General features: G+C 36.1%; 1 protein-coding gene across 1 annotated transcript in view; it reads left to right on the forward strand.

Moving 5' to 3' along the window:
• LOC149080308 (pancreatic lipase-related protein 2-like) overlaps positions 1–13,676 on the forward strand; it is a 196,774-nt gene that overhangs the window by 137,075 nt on the left and 46,023 nt on the right. The window contains exon 8 of the mRNA XM_089239435.1: positions 2,259–2,382. Within this exon, the coding sequence (XP_089095561.1) occupies positions 2,259–2,382 (124 nt within the window). The remainder of the gene's footprint in view (positions 1–2,258; positions 2,383–13,676) is intronic.

The raw sequence follows: 13,676 nt of genomic DNA on the forward strand, positions 1-13,676 counted from the left end.
TTATATCAATTTTCAAAACATTGTATTTTGTGGAAGCTCCCTGACGGATTTTCAACAATTTTAGCTATAGTCACAGGCGGAGATGAACTTGAAAGTCTGGGGGAGGCACGATGATGATGATGTCAATTTATATATACGCAAATACATTAGATCAGTCGGATTTACCTTTGACGCTGGGGACGAGGGCATGCCCCCCCCCCCCCGTATCTCCAGCCATGATAATAGTGTGCAACTTTACTTGCCTTTGAAAATTTTTTATAGCTATAATTAGCAACATAACTAGCATTTGACAATTTTTTTTGGCAATGATTTGTGGTATGACGTATGGATCCCGATTTTCTATTTCCCGTATTTTTATGAAATAAAGTATGGTCAGCGTAGGTGTTTATTTTGTTTTGTGAATTGATACTGGAACAGGGGCGTCGGAAGTGTTTCGAACCTGTGGGTGCCCGTCTTGAGATTCATGTAGGAAATTTCGATTTTGAATCAATTCTGTGGGTGCTCGAACCCGCTCTACAAACTTCCGTGGGTGCTCGAGCACCCACAGCACCCCCCGGCTCCGACGCCACTGTACTGGAACGCATTAAAGGGCCGCCGTATCTGACCCGTGGGCCGTAAATTTCTCATCACTTTTCTACTGTATGGGGGCAAAGAGGTTTGCAACCTCATTTTTCTTGCAAAGCAATTAGAAAGCTCTTAATATTCTGGGATGGGGTTTTTCTGTATGCTTCAAGTTAATCTAGAGAATCTCAAATATGTCTGATGGATATGAGATCTGAAGAAAGTACCATCCATGTTGTACGGATGACATCGTCGATTATCTATCTATCTATATATATATATATATACACACACACACACACACACACACACACACTGCATATAAATGAACGACATTTGTCCTGTGTAGAGGTGCATTGACGTGACTGTATAGAAATTGAAGGTCTATTGTTTCAATACTCGTATCTCGGTGACGAAATAAATAAGGTGGCAGAGCCTTGGTGTTCACACTTCACAATCGTTATAACAGATGAACATGACCCAGAATGATTCTTGAAGAAAGACCATGTCTTATTTTTGTTGAGATATATAACAGTGTTCTGATTCTGTCTACATCATTACACATTAAGCATAACGATTGATTTCTTGGCCTCATCCTTGTTGGTAGCATGCTCCATCTTCCACAGTGAATCTGAATTCATCCAAGGAAATAATCACCAAACACTCCCGATTAACCTAGTAGATTCCTTAGACCACAGCAGTCCAGCTTAATACTTCATTAATTAGAAAGTTTGAAAAGTCATGGTACCAATTCTGCAAAAGGTTGACGGCACTGATTATCTGCAATGCAAAATGAAGTTGTTTTTTTTTTTTTGACGTGAATACGTCTTTTAAATCATCTGACGACACTGGGAGCATTCACAAAATGTTGTGTGACGAAATTCTAGTTCATATCTCAGTAAATACGCAACGGAAGTCAAAAGCAATGGTATCATCAGATGCACATTGCAAAGGTGCATTCAATGATACTCCGGTTTCAACATCTCTTCCCGTCTGAAACCAGGCCCCGCTGCCCTGATTTGTAGCAAATCTTTTCGCTATATCTCAAAAAATGCGCAACGCAAGTCAAAAGCAATATTATCGTCAGACAAAGCCGCAACTAGATGCGTGGTCACCCGGGCCGAGCACACATTTGGCGTCCCCTTGTAGTGCTGAAGGAGAGGTTAAACAGTAAAATTTGAGCTCCCTCTGGTCTGGCGCACCAGACCTTCCAGCCAGGGCCGTAACTAGGCCGGGGCATTGCCCCGGAGCCCCGAGCCGAATCGGGGCCTCACTAATAATGTACACTTATTTTGCGCAATTTTTTTCCTTTCAAGGGCCCCCAAAAAAAATGTCTGCCTCAGGGCTCCGAGAAGCTACGGCCCTGCTGTCAGCTCCTCCCTAGTTGCAGCCCTGTCCTCTGGTGCACATTGCAAAGACCATCCATTTTCCCATCTGGGCACCAGGTCCGCTGTCCTGATTCGTAAAAAAATTGTTTTCTGCTATATCTCGAGCAGTTCAAACAAAAATAGGTAACATTGTCTTTGGAATAGCTAACAAACGATACCAAAGCCGATGATGATAAAGACAAGTACCCATCACGTGATTAAAGGTACAAACGTATTCATGTCAAAACTTGTATCCGTGACACAGCCTACCCCGATTTTTTCTATTCCTATTTCATAACGTAAAATTGAAGTTGAGATTCTTTTTATTAGTTTATCACTATCAAGTATCCGTAAAGCTGTACAAGCCACGGATAAAACACAAGGATCTCAAAGGAACGTTAACTCTGCAGCTCCATGGTGAAAAAGAAGATTTTTTGACGCCCCTCGACAGTGAGTAAGTAAAAAATTTCTTCCATCTTTATGTGGGAACATTTATTGTCATGATAAATAAGGGACATTGGAATTAGTTATTTTTCCTCCAATTTTAAAACCTTTTGTCTTAAGGCACGTTTAAGGTACAGTCCCACGAGAGTTTGCTAGGGGACCCTTGGTAAGATAATTAAAGTTAAAGATAAAAGTATTTGTCAGGATCCGCGATCGCCTCGGGGAAGCAATAATTTTTATGGCTTTCAATACAAAGGCCGTGGAACGAGCGTCTTCCTTTGAAAATGACCGAACAAGTACGGATTGCTTCACGCCGGCTGTGGTTTTTGCGGTTTATGTCCAACAAATACTTTTATCTTTAGACTTTTATTAACTTTCAGGCTACCGGCACACTACGGTTCGGCTGGTGCGATTGATTTTATCAGCATCCGTGGAATTTCGCGTGGAACACACACTGCTGTTAACAACCGGGGTTTTTTATTTTTTAATGTCACGTGACATCTAGGGATTGGCTAAACTATTTTCGCCAAGCTGAAGTTGGCTACGATTATCATGCAAATTCGTGCTCAGAAGTTGCATTTCAGTAAAACCCCTCTTAATGGACACCCCCTCAGATGCGGTCACCCCCCCCTTTTTTTACGGCCAAATAATAATTTATAGTTGTATAATATATAAAAGTATGTATTTCAAACCCCTGATTAACGATCACCCCTCTTTCACGCACGAATTTTTTAGTCCTGTCAGTGTCCGCAAAAGAGAGGTTTTACTGTAAAAAAATTTTCAGGTAATTAAATTATTTAATTTTCTGTAACAATATTTGACGTTTGGAATTAAGTCGGAGTTGAAGAAAGACAACCCAAAAGAGAGTTGACCCATTTTTGACCAATCTTACAATTCGTGACCAAATCACACAATTTTTTTTATATATGATGACTGGCTATTAAATTAACATATTTTTGAAGTTTTAAAAAATTGGACATATTTCCTCCCCGGTTCATACTTAGGCTTTTAATAAATGTTTCGAAAGTTTGATACGGAAAATTTGCAAATATAAAAATTTATTCCTTCAGATGTCTAATTATTTTTATTTCTCATAATTTTTTATGAATTTATTAGAAATGGTTGGGCCTCCTGGCAATTTGTACTTTTTTGGATGAGATAACTAATTGGTTTTTTGCTAAAACGTTATAATCGGGATCCAATGCATTTCATTCAAGTATTCTAAAATATACATCTCGGTTTTAGCGTAATCACGTTAGTTTATGAATGTCATTATAACCGAGTCTTAATGTATGCTCATGTAGGAAAGCAAAAAAATTTCACTAGTTAGGAAAATTTAATTTTTTCTTCATTGGTTTTTTTATTGCTATCAGTGCAAAAGCGCCAAACAAATAATTAGCTTCTGTGGAATAGAACTTCACCATACAGTTCTTCGAATTTGTCTTTTCCCCTCATTTTTATGGCAACCTGAGAAGGAGAGCAATTCCTTTGTCCAGTGCATCCCAAATACCATCACCCTCCTTGTCAAACCACTTAATAGACAATGGAAGACAGCAACCGCAGGTCCAGCCGAACCGTCTCATCAGGGTGTTCACACCTTTGCAATACATGATGGCAGCTTTCCGGTTACCCCAACCGTCCAAAAAAAATGTGGATTTTCTCGGTTGAGAAAACCGTGCTCAGCGGTTGCAGTTGTATCTGTGCGTTGACAGAATAAAACTATAGATGATGCCTTCCCCCCCCCCCAACCTCAACCGCCTGCAACCGCGCCGTAGTCAGGTCCCGGCCTAAGGCTACCTGCACACTACGGTTCGGCTGGTGCGGTTGATCTTATCAGCAACCGTGGAATTTCGCGTGGAACACACACTGCTGTTAACAACCGGGGTTTTTTTTATTGTTTAATGTCACGTGATCATATCGGAATTGGCTAAATTATTTTTGTCAAGCTGACGTCGACTACGATTATCATGCAAATTCGTGCTTATAAGTTGCATTGCAGTAAAATTCCTCTTAACGGACACCCCCTCAGATGCGGTCACCCCCCCCCCCCCTTTTTTTACGGCCAAATAATAATTTATAGTTGTATAATATATAAAAGTATGTATTTCAAACCCCTGATTAACGATCACCCCTCTTTCACGCACGAATTTTTTAGTCCTGTCAGTGTCCGCAAAAGAGAGGTTTTACTGTAAAAAAATTTTCAGGTAATTAAATTATTTAATTTTCTGTAACAATATTTGACGTTTGGAATTAAGTCGGAGTTGAAGAAAGACAACCCAAAAGAGAGTTGACCCATTTTTGACCAATCTTACAATTCGTGACCAAATCACACAATTTTTTTTATATATGATGACTGGCTATTAAATTAACATATTTTTGAAGTTTTAAAAAATTGGACATGAATTTAGCACGTTTTTCTTTGTAATTAAAGTAAATTTCCAATTAACTAAATTTCTAATTAATGGAAATTAATCATGATAATTATAATTTTGGGAACCTCATGTGACAAAAAAAATTATTTCTGTTGATGGTCAGGAAAAAAATTCAGATAGAAAATCGGAATGAAATTTGAAAATTTCATGTTTCAAAAACGCTAAATAATCAAATTTCACTGTAAAAAAATTTTAAAAAACACTGATAAAACACTCTCTCATTAGACCTTTTAGTTCATTTCATGAAAACATTTATGCGAAAAATATCTGAAAAAAATATTAAACAAAGCATCGCACAAACGCAACGTTAATCAAAAATGGGATAAAAGGAAAACCTCATGAAAATATTGATGACTGCAACGTCTCATTATATATTATACACAGACGTAATGTTCCGAGACAATTCGGTGTTAGTGAGGGATCGAACCCCCCCTTCCTTTTGGATCCGCACCTGTCCCAGGGAGTTCCAGCGGCCAACATTTTTTTAATAGATACTTGTGCAATAAATTTCCCTTTGACTAAATTCAATTCAATAAGGAGAAAGGGTCTCGCTCTTAGATGAGAGTAGAAGGTCCTGGAGAAAAGTGGGGGGGGGGGAGCAAATATGGTGCAAAGGGCCATTGGGCAAAAAAAAAATTTTGACAACCACTGGACCATATGATATTTTATTTTAATTTAATTTTTTTTTTAATTTATTCAATCATCATATAACGCTGTATAATTATACTAAAAACATCCATCAATGGGACATTAGCGGATTCCTTCTGATGAACACAAAGAACGTAATAACGAAAAACTTCATAAAAACTTCTTCGTTTACCATTTTTCCTCATCAGTTATCAGATGATGATTTTCTCCAGATGGTGCGATGACACGAAGGGAACGTAAGTAGTGGTGTTTTGGGTCGTTCTGGCTGCACCGCACCAAAAATTGTCCCGTTCTGGCTGCACCGCACCAAAAATTGTCCCGTTCTGGCTGCACCGCACCAAAAATTGTCCCGTTCTGGCTTCAAATAAAACACGAAAACCCCCACACCCAAAAATCGCAAGTCCGATTACTTAAAATCTCTCCCTCTCAAGGTTGTTTTTCCGTATCTCATTATAATATACCTGCTTTTGTTGTTAACCTGAATAAAAAGAAAACTTTTCTTTAAGATAACGCAATTGTAAGCTTGTCACGCGGCATTCAAGGTTGCTATTTAAAACGATGCTCTCTTTTCAAAACCGGCATACAAGATTTATTTCTTTTTATGTAATAAGCATTATTTGCCTGCTATTTTTTTTCCTCTTGATATTGTTTACCACTAATCATGATAAAGAAGCTTTAACGCCCAATCTCACTAATTCATCTTGTTTTGAATCGGTTTATCTTGGAAGAAGTTACTTTTTTCATGTTTGCTTAAAGGATAATAAAAGTGTTTTTGATATCAGACATTTCTTTAAAAACAATCAAGGGAAGCTAGCTCCATATTTTGTCGGTGTGCAGTTGAATAGAGATGAATTCTCAAAACTTTGCCAGTCAAGATGTAGTGATGAATGATCTTTATCATTTTCGTTTCCCATCCACTACACTAGTTGTTGGACCCACATTAAGTGGCAAAACAACTTTAGTCAGAAAGTTATTAAAGTGTAATCTTTATGGGAGAGATATTAACAATATCTTATGGTGTTATTCAATGTTCCAGCCATGGTTTATAGAAGAATCAAAAATAGATTTTTACCAAGGCATACCTGAAGCATTTGATGATTTTTATGATGTCGTGGTTCTTGATGATTTATTAGAATCTTTAAATGATGAAGTATCACGTTTATTTACAGTAACATCTCATCACGGCAATAAAAGTGTTATACTTTTAACTCAAAATCTGTTTCCTAAAAATAAAATTTTTCGAAATATTTCCCTTAATACTCATTATCTTATTTTATTTGGGAACAACAGGGATTGCAGTCAAATTCAGTGTTTGGCTCGTCAGATGTTCCCGGGTCAGTCGAAATACTTCATCGATGCTTATAAAAAAAGCACTGAGAAACCGTATGCTTATTTGCTGGTTGATTGTCATCCGTTAAGCAACAAAGCGCTTCGTTTGAGAGATTCGTGTTTCTCGGACGCAGAAGGTGTCTACTGTGTTTTTGTTCCAACAAAATGAAGTCAATACGTAAAAATTACCATATGCTTGCTTTCTTACAAAAAGCAACCCCACTTCAACGTCGTGCTGTTCTGAAAAATGTTAGTCCATCCCAATTGCATTCTATATGTGAAGTATGCTATAATGCCCTACATAACAAGGACCTGAACTGTAATGTTTCTAAACTTAAGAAATATAAGACAGTGATTAGAAAGCTTGCTGACAAGAAGGTCTCAAACCACGTCAAGAAACGGATATTATCTAATCAAACAGGTGGAGCGTTTCTACCATATCTTATTCCTTCTGTGATCAGCGCAATAGGCAGTCTTTTCCAGCGTTAAAAATGGCTAAAAAAATGGCCTTAGTTCCAGAAGAATATTTGTTACCTCGGCGAATGAGAATATCTGAGGAGTCACAAACCGAAAATGAGATCGGAAATCTTTTGAATACCAACAACATGTCTGATGACGTCAAAGTGAAAATACTTAATAATCTCGTTTCTAAATACAAAAAACTGGTTCATACTCCGTACGACCCTGTCAGAGTTTCAATCCAAAAACCTGAGGAATCGATTGATGTAACTGAAACAGTTATCGAATCACCTAAAAAAGTGGACGAAGATCCGATAATTAAGCAGATATATCTTTCAATTCCACAAACAACAAGGAAGTATGTTCTTCCACTTATAGATAAAATGATGCAAGCTAACCTATCCTGGAATGAACAAGGACAATTATTAATAGACGGGAAATCTTTGCCAGGTACGCATATCATCGATATATTCAGTTTTATACTCAGAAATAGAAGATCAGCTGAAATCCCCAGTGCTTTTCCATTGTTTTTTATGAAATTGATTAAAACTGGAATACCATTCGAATGGATACAAAATGATATGGTTAAAAGAACTTTTGCACAAGACTCTCCTTCACTGGCCCAGGAAAGTCTGCTAACACCAAAGAAGAAAAGTTCTCCGGATGAACGCAATATAAGTTCGGTGAATTTACCTGAAGGCTACTTCACTCCAGTGCGAGTACCATTTAAAAAAAAAGAACCTAAGAGAAGTGCACGTAAACGAAGTAGAACGCACGAACCTGGTGCTCAATGGCTGAATTATTAGGGGATATTTACTACGATTTGGAAAATCCTGCTTCTTTTGGTGGTGTGAAGAAGTTAGCAAAAAAAGCGAATATTTCTGAGCGGTTAGCGAAAGATTGGCTAATGCGTCAGGACACTTATACGCTTCATAAACCTGTCAGATACAAATTTCCAACTCGACCCACAATAGCTTTAGGGCCTAATGAGTTGTGGCAAGCCGATTTGATGGACATGAAGAAATATTCACGATACAATAAAGGGGTAAAATATTTGTTAGTTGTTGTTGATGTGTTTCGAAGGAAACTTTTCGTTCACCCCCTCAAAAACAAATCACAGGACCAAGTTTTGCATGCTTTCAAAGCGCTTTTCAAACAAGAAAAGTGTAAAAAACTCCATACCGATCGCGGTTCCGAGTTTTTCAACAGAAAACTACAGACTTTCTTTCGGGATAATAATATCGAACATTACTCAACACAATCAGTTTTTAAAGCTGCGCTAGCTGAACGAAAAATCCGTCAAATTAAAGACAAGATATATAGGCTATTCACTCACACCTCGAAATATAAATACATTCACTTTTTACCTGCGCTAGTTAGATCAATCAACGATTCGGTTAACCGTAGTACTGGTTTTGCCCCATCAAAAATTAAGAAAATTCACCATTCAGAAATTTTTGAAAGACTATACGGCTCTAGCCACAATGTTAGATTCAAGTTCAAAATAAACGACCAAGTAAGAATTTCAAAAACCAGGAAAGTCTTCCATAAATCTTATCTACCTAATTGGACACAAGAAATTTTTCTCATCAAAGCACGGTATAAAACTCAACCACCAACTTATGATTTGATTGATTTGAAAAAAGAACCGCTTATTGGACGCTTTAACGAATTCGAATTACAAAAGGTTATAAAACCGCTTGATAGTGCATATTGGAAGATTGAAAAGATATTGAAAACCCGTAAAGTTGGTAAAAACAAAGAATTCTACGTGAAATTTTTAGGGTACAGCTCGAAATTTAATGAATGGATACGGGAACCGGATTTAAAAACATGAAGAATCAGTTTTTCGTAACGCTCGCGAGTAACGCTAATAATGATTTGTTTCCAGAAAATACGCAGAGTCATTTCATCACAAAATTATTCAATCCGTTGCTTCTTGAGGGAAATTGGAAATGCGCATTAACAGACATTATAATTCCTAAAACATGGTATAACATTACTGATGATAACTCCAAATATCAAGTAACATTTTTTGAACAGATTGATGATACAGGCATTAGAGAATATAAAATATTTTTATCCGGAGATGACACTGCTACACTTAGTGAGAATATTAATAAAAATATATTACACACCGCTAATACTAATATGATATCATTTAATGTGAAAAAGAAAAAAAAAGAAGTAACAATTACTATTCCTACTGAATACGAAATTAAATTTGATAGAAACGCATCTGAGTTGATGGCTATTTTGGGTTTACCTCAGGAGGATAAAGTTCTAACTTCGACAACACACAATACGTTTTCATGGTCACCTAGTAAAAGGGACTTAAGTAAACAATACTTTACACTAGTAGATAAACGAAGTTTTGATATCCCGAACTATATGATTCCAGTTAAACCAGTCAAAGATGAGTTTTCTCATTTATCATTTTTTTCGGGTTTAAATGAGAATATCAAGTTGATTACAGGTACAAATGCAGTTGAATTTTCACTCGATAAAACTGAGAAATACGTTCAAATTAGAGTCTCTGAAGGTTTTGAATTGATTATCAATAAAAAGGATGCTGCATCTTTTTCAGCTATGATGAATCTGAAAAGAGAAGTTACAAAATTTTCTCACGGTGTCACAGCAAGTGTTTATGATAAAAACTCTGTAAATGTCAATGATTCAGATTTTTTTGAAATAGCTGAAGTGGCATTCAAACGTAAAATAGATGTTCAAAAAACCGAAAATTTTTCTCTGCCTCCTGGTTTGTATGCGAAAGGTGAACAACTAACACCTCATTTTGAAAAAATTAATTTTCAAATGCTAAAAAAAGGTATGTCGAGAATAATTGTACCACAGAACCATGAGTTAAATCTTTCTAAGGAACTAGCAGATATTCTGGGGTATGAAAAACTAAACTATCCACATGGTATATATCATTCAAAACATGAAATTGAGTTGTTTGCTGGGGTTTCAGAAATATTTATCTATACAGACATCATTTCCAGTCAGTTAATTGGTAATACCATGGCCCCACTACTTAAAATTATACCTGTCTTAAAAGAAAAAGATAATGAACAGGTTATACTAAGCTTTCCAAGTCCATTATATTGCTCCGTATCGAGGAATTTTATCGAATCGATTGAGGTTGTTTTGCGTGATTCATCTGGTTCGAAAATTCATTTCCACTCAGGAAAAGTTTTTTTAGTCTTATCTTTCATGGAGATATAAAAGAGACTACCTTTTTCTTCAGATTCTTATTATAGTGACAAGCATCTAGTATTGTCACTATGTTGTGCGCGCGAGCGTGTTGCAATTACTATATCAATCAGCAAACAGGAGGAGGCTTACCATATTTTCAAGGCAGGTTAATTCAACGAGGAAATGGTTTTTTTTCTAATATATTTAGATATGTTACTCCATTTCTAGCCAAAGGTGGTCGATATTTGGGTCGACAGATTTTGAAAACATCTGCTAACGTTGCAAATGATGTAATAAGTGGTCAGGATTTTAAAACAGCTGCTAAATCCAGATTGACGCAAATGCGTGATTCAATAACCAGTGATGTTATTGATAAGATCCAAAAAGGTTCAGGTCGAAAACGACGCAGAATCACAAAAAAAAAATTAACCAAGAAAAAGCGAAAAGATTTATTTTCTTAAGTTATAAAAATAGATGATTAAAACAAAATATCATCACATTTATTTCCAATATGGAACAAAAAGGTTGTCCGTGTTTGAAATCAGAATTAGATATTTTTGAAAAACCCTTCATTCAAGTGGCTGTGGATGATTCTACTTTTGTAGAAGTAAAACCAATCGCAAGTATCTCACAAAAAGGTCCAATCGAGTTTTTAGTTAGTGGGAGTAACACTGAGAAATACATAGACCCTTCGAATATTTATTTGCATTTGAAAGCTAAAATCGTGAAACAAGATGGGACAGATTTACCCGAAACTTCTAAATCTACACCAATAAATTATATTTTGAATACGTGTTTTTCTTCGTTGCAAGTATTTTTGAATGATAAACCAATAAGCAACTACGCTAATTATGCATACAAGGCATATATTGAATCACTTTTGTTCACCTCGAGTGCAGCACAAAAAACTCATTTGACTAGTTCGCTGTTTTACATTGACACTGCTGGCAAAATGGATGACCATGCCCCTCTGAACTCTTTAAACTCCGGTCTAAAACAACGTCATGAACGTTGCAAAGCCTCACGAGAGATGGATTTAATAGGTCCATTACATTTTGATTTAGCCAACCAATCAAAACTTTTATTGAATGGAGTTGACCTTACCATAAAGCTAGAACGCGCTAAAAATTCGTTTGTTCTAATGAGTGATGTAACAGACACACAGCTGCTAATCACAGAGGCTAGTTTGTACGTTCGAAAAGTACAAATAGCTCCATCTGTTCTTCTAGGACATGCTAAAGCATTGGAATTAGGGAATATACAGCTTCAGATTAAACACAGTGAGATTCGAAGCTTTACCCTTTCTGCAGGTTTGCAAAGCCATGTTATATCAAATGCTTTCTTGAGTGAAATTCCCAGTAGACTGATTCTCGGTCTAGTACCAAACAAAAATTTCAGTGGTGATGAAAGAAAAAATCCATTCAATTTCAGGCATTCGAACATAAATTATATATGTCTAAGAAAAGATGGCATGACGTATCCATCAAACCCATACACTCCTTCTGCAACATCCTACGTTAGAAATTATATGTCATTATTCACAGACCTGAACAAATTTTCCAGTTCTACTGATATCCCAATAAGCTACGAAGATTATCCTAACGGTTTTTACTTGATAGCATGGGATTTAACTCCAGACTTTTCAAGCGAAGGTGATTGGATTTCCACTCCTGAAACCTCCAATCTATCTATCGAAATTAAATTTTCAGAAGCTTTAACAGAGACGATGACATTGATTGTTTATTCTCAAGTCCCAAAAACGATACAAATCGATAAATCTAGAAGCATTTACACCGATTTCTAAATATGAATTCTAACGATCTATTTCAAATCGCTCACGGTGATAGTTTACTATCACCAGTGTTTGCAGGGGTTTTTGCTTGCGATCAACTTCCGCTAAAAAGGAAAAGGAAGCATAAAGCGTATATTGTAAATATAGACCCCAAAAATAAGCCCGGTTCTCATTGGATCGCTATTTTTTTTGATAAAGAAAAATGTTATTACTTTGATAGTTACGGAATGAAATGCAGAAACGTGTATATCTTACGATTTATTCGTAGAAATTCAAAAGTTACTGAATATAATGAAACTGTGTACCAATCACCGTTCTCAAAATCATGTGGCATTTTCTGTTTGTATTTCCTTACACATATCGTGCGAGGCAAGAGACTGAATGAATTGACGAACAATAAAGAAAAGAACGAGAAGTTAATGTGTTCTTTTGCTGCTAAACAAATGCTACAGTTTTCCCGTATCCCCCAAAATGATGTCATACAGTACTGCGTGAGCTTGCTTTAATACACCAATTAAAATTTTGTAAATGTGATTATATAAACGCTAGAACATCTCAATTTTCATCATTCTACGCTCTGAAGATGGACCAGAAATATGGTTACGTTTATGTTCGCTCGAACGAAAAACCATCTCACCCTACACCTTTATTATTCTCGGATATGATTCAAGCCATAAAAAGTGCGATGAGTGTATCCCTTGATTACCCCGATAGCTGTCCATTGGAACTAAAATATTTCAAAGTAATGAATAACAAGAAAATTCTGGCCAAACTTCACGATGAGTGCATTCCAACATCGTTGATGGATGATGAACTATATGGTTTTTGCATTTTAAAACTAGAAGCTGGACTATGGGTTCCACATATATTTTGCGATAATTTCTACAACAGCATTTCGGAATGCGTTAACTGTGTTTTAGAAACTGACTTTGATCTACCGTTGATAACTAATTCTGTTAAAATAGCATACTTTAAACTGTTATCGGTGGATTCCGTGGTGACAGAAATTCACAGTGTTTTTGTGAAAAAACAAAATCTTTTCATTAATTAAACAATCTGCTAGTATTCGAGTTTTACTACTCTCGAGTTTATCTTTGTTAAAAAAAAATTACATATTGTCATTATAACATTGATATGTAAGATTATATTGATTGTGTATGCAGTGTGTATATGTTACAATGATATTGTATCTAACTTGTAAGAATAATAAAAAAAATATTTTAATTTAAGAATAAATATCTCGAGTTTTTTGTTTGTTGGTTTTTTTTATTCATGGATATAAAAAATTCAAGGCTGTTAAACAAATTACACTGTAATTACCTTAACCTCGCGAAACGCTAAATAATAAATTAGAAACGTAAAAACCATCCCGGAAATAAAAAAAGTTTTACAAATGTTAATGCATTATAATGGTCACTTTTCATTTCTTGAAGGTCAAATCGTGAATGA

This window comes from Pholcus phalangioides, unplaced genomic scaffold, assembly GCF_987345545.1.
Source record: "Pholcus phalangioides strain wild (caught in Gottingen) unplaced genomic scaffold, Ppha-v1.0 ptg000011l_1, whole genome shotgun sequence".
In the NCBI taxonomy this organism is placed as follows: domain Eukaryota; kingdom Metazoa; phylum Arthropoda; class Arachnida; order Araneae; family Pholcidae; genus Pholcus; species Pholcus phalangioides.